Raw genomic sequence first — 6,389 nt, forward strand, 5'->3', positions numbered from 1 at the left:
AGAGCACAGTGGCTGGGGTTCAATCCCCAGCACCACAGCAGTGCTGGCCCTGGCCCCAGGGCGCCCTGCGACGGCAACTGAGACTGGGTGTGGGCACCTGTAATCCAGCACTTGGGCAGCTGAAAACAGGAGAATCACTGTAAGTCTGATCTATGTAGTGAGACCCTGTAGACACTGTGCTAAATACAGTAAAAAAAACCAAAAAACAAAAAACAACTTTTTTTAACTAAGTCTTCTAAAATAGTCTTCCTCTCTGAAGAAATTTATGCTCATGGAATCATGGTGATTATGTCTCTAATTAAGTACCAGAACATTATGTAATTCTTTAAAATTTTGCCATAGAAGATGATTTCATGACATAGAGAATGTTTATAATTTTCCTTTTTCCAAAGGATCGATTATGTAACAGCACACAGCAATATCTGAAAATCATTTTAAAGTAGACATGTTAATCTTTAAATATATTTATATATAAATACAAAAGAAGTTTAATAACAGATATTTGAAGTGTTTTATTTTGGTAATACAGTAACAGTTTTTTATTTTCATCTACAAACTTTTTGTGCTTGCCAAAAGCATGAAATGAACACATACCACTTTTATAATAAAACAGGCACTATCTTAAGAGAATCAGCAGAACCAGAGGAAAGTATTTTAAAAAGTAGACAACAAAGAAGTCTAGCTCAAGATTCTGTAGTACTCTAAGAAGCTTAAAAAAATTTCTGTACCTAAAACCACAGCAAAAAGCCAAATATATGAACACACACACATGATTACCATCAAAAGGATCATTCGTATTTTTAGAAATTAAATCATATAAATTTCCTTATATTTCAAGGAAAGTTACAAACTAGTTATATACATTAGAATAATTTTAAAATATTGAGTATCTCAAATGTGCCTACAAAATGAAGGAATAGGAAGTATGATGACAAAAGGAAAAAATCATTAGTTAAAATTTTCAAATTGAGCTGAAATTTTCTGATTAGGTGAGCAATTTCACCTATTAAGATTTAAAAATCTCACTGGAAAAAAAAACTATTTAGAAATTTTATCTGTTTGAAAACCAGATAAAATGGTTTTCAGCAACAACAGCATCTAGAACATTCATTCAGAGTGTATGTTCTTTAAGACTAGAAAATAAATCATTTTAATGAAATGACTAAGTAAGTCATTTTTACCATTTTAACTATAGAAGTTATTTCAATTCAGTTAGTCCTATAAAATACCACTATTAAGTAGTTCAACTAATCATTCATCTAAAAGTAAAAATATATTCAATCTCATCTTTAGGAAATTATTTCATTTCTTTGAATTTTATTTTCAAACACATCAAAAATATCAAAATTAGTCTTTCCTTAAATTCTTTATATTCAGAAAATATGAAACCAAACAATGCATTAATAAGAAATGCCTTCAACCCTTGAAAACAAAAATATACTCCATTTATTTTAAATAATGCCATTAATGTGATAGTTATATGATCATTTAGAAATGTAAATGATCATAATGAAACGAAAACCATCATCTCTCAATCTCAAATGCATATATGTATATAATTACAACCCAGAGATATCATGTAGTAAATGAATACACACCTTCCTTTAGTATATGCCAAGGTAGACACACAAAAACAAGAAAAAAATTTTGCAATCAGAGTATAAAGGGATTCTGTTCTTTCAAACAATGCAGCACTGAAAGACAGGTCAGCATCCTTGGGCATTACTAGGAAACTTTAGCACATCAGATATTTCCATCATCTTCAAGATTCCTCTGAACAATCAGAAAATTTCCCAGGCTCCCTCGACCTCACCTGTCCACAGACTTCCTTTAGTTTCCTCCCTCTACAGTGTAATAATGCTGCTGCAGATTATTTAGGCTTTAAATGTTCAGAGATTCACCCCCTCTATATATTAATTCAGTTCGTTTTCTCACAGACACTGACTCAGCCGTGGGTTGTGCAGCACTGACGTTTCTAACCAAACAGCATCTTGCGAGCTGTGTTCATCCCTTTTCTCCATCTCCGAGCAGCGATTGGACATTGTAATTGATAGACAAGCAGAAGAAAACGCAGGAGACAAGGGCTCAGAGATATGAAGATATGTTGCCAAATGCCATCTGTAAAGCTAATTCTAGCTCTGCCAGCTTGCCAGGTTTTGGAAAACTAGGATACAGCTAACTTTCTTTATTCCCTTCAATATTTGCCCATTCATTCTGAACAGTAAAGCTTGTCTTCAAAACCAGACAGAAAATATTTTTGGACTTTTAATAATCCACCCAATAAAAGAATTTTTTAAGCAAACAAACTTTTCCATTCTAAACTGATGCTGAAACTGGGACTATGGAGTGACTTACAAAGAAAACTGAAAAGCTCATACTTCATGTAGCCTCAGAAGAAATGAGCATGCGTACTTTTACAGGGGAATGAAACCTTGCGGCAAAGCCTGATATTCAACGTATGATGTATTTATATTATCTTTAGGAACTTGAGTAGACTGCATATGACTGAAATTTTGTGCACCATATTTTATACAATTCAAAATATTGAAGAACTTTTTGCTTATTATTTATCTAGACATTTTATTATAAAGAAGTGCTCTCTTTTTTAAACAGCAAAAACTCCTTTAATTCATAATTTAAAGAAAAGGTGTCACAATTCAGGCCAAATATTCTTCAACTAAAATGAAGTTTAACATCTTTAGCAAGCTATCAAACCCCTCTACTCAAGTATTAACTATACAGCAATTCACACGGAAACGAAGTTCACAAATTTTTAAACTATTGGTACACATCTGAAGAAATCACAGATATCCTGAAGCTCAGCCATGTCCAGAACAGTTTCTGTCTTGTCTTTTGTATCAGAGCATTATACATATCAAGCTTACACTTAAAAGAACATTTGGAAATCAATACTTTCAACTGTAGTAGATGGAGTAGAAATTATAAACCAACAACCACCAAATCCTAAAATGTCAAAAATGAGCATGTATACATAAGAAAGTAGCCATTACTATTACTTTCATAAGTCAGAAAATTTCTGGGCTGGGCATAGAGCTCAGAGGCATAAAGGCCTTCTTACCAAGTACAAGTGCAAGGTACAGAGTCTGATCCCTGATACTGCCAAAACAAAAAGACTCTAAAAATATGGGGGGGGGTCGGTCACACATATACCACCACAAAAGAACACAGACTTAAAGATAACTTTTAGATCATCTACAACAATTGAATCAATAAAGATAACTTCATTTCTTTACTTCCATTCATTTAAATCACTTTATTCATTGTTAAGAGTTAGCATTATGCCAGTTTAAAACTATGCTCTCAATCCTCCTGATCCAAAGTTGGCAAGATGACATGGTTCTTGCCAATGAACTATAAGCAGATATCACGGGAATTTCTGAGAAATTTAATTTCCTGATATAAATGAATCCCTCTGCCATTGTCTCTTTAGTCTTGTCTAGAAGATGGATATGATGGCTAAAGCCACTCACTATATGAGAAAAGACCAAGCGAATCAGAGATTTTTAATCTTTAGGCAACTAAACATACAGTCATTTCCTACTTCTGGAATAACTATGTACAAAACAATATTAACGGATGCCAATGTTTAGTGTGGTTTTCCTTTATACAAACATCCCTAAGTAGGTAAATGAAAAAAAAAAGAAAAGAAAAGAAAAAAGGATGAGTAGATAGGGCTAGCTGAAACAAAATCTCTATGAATTGCTAACTTCAAGCTAACTGATGAGTAGGTTCACTATACCTGGCCTACTATAATAAATTTAGTATTTGAAAAAGGATGCAAAACTTGTTTACAAATTCCACTCTGCCATCTGCAAGTTGAACAGCTTTGGGAAAGGCTATTAACCTGTTTTCATCTGAAAAATGAAGGGTACAGTTCTATTCAGAACTCCAGTTTCAGAACCAGTCAGAGTAATCTCACAAAGGCCCCTGACAGAAATGTCCTTCATCTACCCTAATACTCTAATCATCTGAGGATTAGCTTGGCTTATTTTCACCACAGTAAAGCTGATATGATTCCTTCACTGAACTGTAGTTTACAATTCATGACTACAGTTTAAATTCCTTGCAATCTTTTAATTGAACCATCTGTAGTTATTAAAGCATTCTATGTTACCCTGACACTCTTGAACTGAGGGTACATTCTCAATAAAGCATGCTGGTTGTTAGTTTTTACAACTTCTCAAATATTAGTCAACTAGGGGGCTGGGGAGATGGCTCAGTGGAATAAGTGCTTCCCTGGCAAGTGCAAGGGCCTGAGTTCTAATCCCTGGTTCCACAAAAAAAAAAAAAAAAAAGTCAACTACTGATTTCCAAAGTATCATATTAAAAAAGTCAAACTGGCTGGGAATGTGGCTCAGAGGTAAAGTGCTTGCCTATCATGCACAAGGCTTTGAGTTCAATATCCAATATGCCCCCACACACACAAAAAAAAAGTTAATCAAACAACAAAAGTCAAACTATACTTTTTTAGATCCGTTCATAAAGAAAACATTCTTAAAATCAATCTATTGATACTTATTTTTATTTGACTTTACTGTTTCTCCTTCAAACAATCTTGTGTAGCTAAAAGGAATACCAGAATTACTAACTACACAGCCATCAACAAGTTACCGAAATGAAACAACAGCAATGAAAAAACTACTGTAATTTTTACAAATTTTCCCCACTATATGCATGTAGCTTTAAAAAAACAATGACTTGTTTTCAGTCTTGTCATTTCTTCATTAAACAATGCTATTATTGAACATTAATGGAAAAATACAATTAGGAAAGGTAACACAACTGACTTGAAACGCACATAAAACATAGTAGATAATATAGTCCCATATATGTGATAAAATTAAAACGTCTTTAATCTCAAAAACAAAAACAACTAGAATCCCACTGAGAGGACATATAAAAAAAAAAAAAAAAACACCACAACAAACAAAAAGCATTCATACCACTTGGCATATACTTACAAGTTAATAAATTAAAACATTTACACTTCAAGACCTTATCACATCAAAAGCTCACAAGAGCTGAATTCATCTTCTCTAAAGATTTTTAAAGGCACTCATATTTTCTAACTTTAATACACAATTTAAAAGAAACTGAACCATTTCTTTGAAATTATAAAAATTATTTCAATTACCATTGCATGTTTTTAAAGAAAGCTAATAAAGCTGCTTTTTACTATCTTTTTTCTTTTTTTTTTGTTTTTTTCTGATAGTTGGATTTATTATCAATGATCAAGACAACTTTATATTGAAGTAAGTTAAATGTTCAAAAGTATTCTCTAAGTGATATTCGCAAAGCAAAATTTTCTATGAAAACATGCTTACATACCTGCAATATGGGAGGTTTATGAGCTGTCAACACCTTAAAATATCAAATCACAAAATACTCTAAATTAAGCATTCCTCATTTAATTAGTCACAGAGCACAAAATGAAAGTTTAAAAATGAATACAGATGAGTGGAAACTTCTGAATGAAATTTCATTTCATGTATCAATTCTTAAATGACAAGTAGAGTTATTCCAGAAAGATCAATGATTAATTTTCAAATGATCAAAGATTAATTTTCCATCAGGATCAATGTGACGATACAACTGTGCACATAATGTATTTACAGCATAAAAAAACTTCCTATTACAGAGTTTCAAATACAAAGAACAAGCCTGTTTGCCAGTTTCCAATTTAACCAATTAATAATCACAGGCTCAGTTAAGATTCTGACATAATTTACACAAAAGTAAATATTCATACAAATTTAAAAAGTGAAAAGGAAAATGTTTTTATAAAAAATACTTTTAAGTAGAAACACAAACATGCACAATAATGTACTTTGCAAAACGGCCCTCACTCTCTGACGGACCTGCCACAAATGCAGTAATAAGTAGTCTTATAATCAGTTTTAGCAGAGTTTTGACATGTGCAACACATATTTTCTACCTACCTTGAATGTTTATAAAGTTTACGAGGTCTACTCTGCAATTTCCGATCCCAGTTCTCCGGATCACTGGAGTTACTGTCATAGGGATGAGGCCGTGCTGCCATCCCACCTCAAGCTTTCTCACACTACTGCTCTGAAAGCACACATGTAGCACCCATAACCTACATAAAAGAGCAGTGTTCACCTTGAAATCTATTCCAGGTAGAATGAAACAGCCATAGAATTTTACATACTTGATATTATTACGACATATTTTTAAAGTAACAAATAGATCATACTATACTAACCATACATAATAGCACAAATTAGATGAAAATAAGCCCCATAAATTTTGGGGTGTTTTTCATTTCATTCATCTATTAAATCTGCTATCCCTATGTAACATATTAAAAATGTATTATTTATTTTTAATAAATATATTTCACTCCTGTT

At 32.5% G+C, this 6,389-nt stretch overlaps 1 protein-coding gene across 4 annotated transcripts in view; it reads right to left on the bottom strand.

Moving 5' to 3' along the window:
• The window catches only part of Btbd10 (BTB domain containing 10), a 70,368-nt gene that overhangs the window by 37,683 nt on the left and 26,296 nt on the right, over positions 1 to 6,389 (bottom strand). For 3 of the 4 annotated variants that reach the window (XM_023719399.1, XM_023719400.1, XM_023719401.1), the window contains exon 2: positions 5,961 to 6,118. The exons of the other annotated variant lie outside the window; for it this stretch is intronic. In XM_023719399.1, the coding sequence (XP_023575167.1) occupies positions 5,961 to 6,061 (101 nt within the window). In that variant the 5' untranslated portion in view covers positions 6,062 to 6,118. The remainder of the gene's footprint in view (positions 1 to 5,960; positions 6,119 to 6,389) is intronic. 4 annotated transcript variants of the gene reach the window in all.

Source organism: Octodon degus, unplaced genomic scaffold (genome assembly GCF_000260255.1).
Source record: "Octodon degus isolate 3935 unplaced genomic scaffold, OctDeg1.0 scaffold00067, whole genome shotgun sequence".
Taxonomy (NCBI): Eukaryota; Metazoa; Chordata; class Mammalia; order Rodentia; family Octodontidae; genus Octodon; species Octodon degus.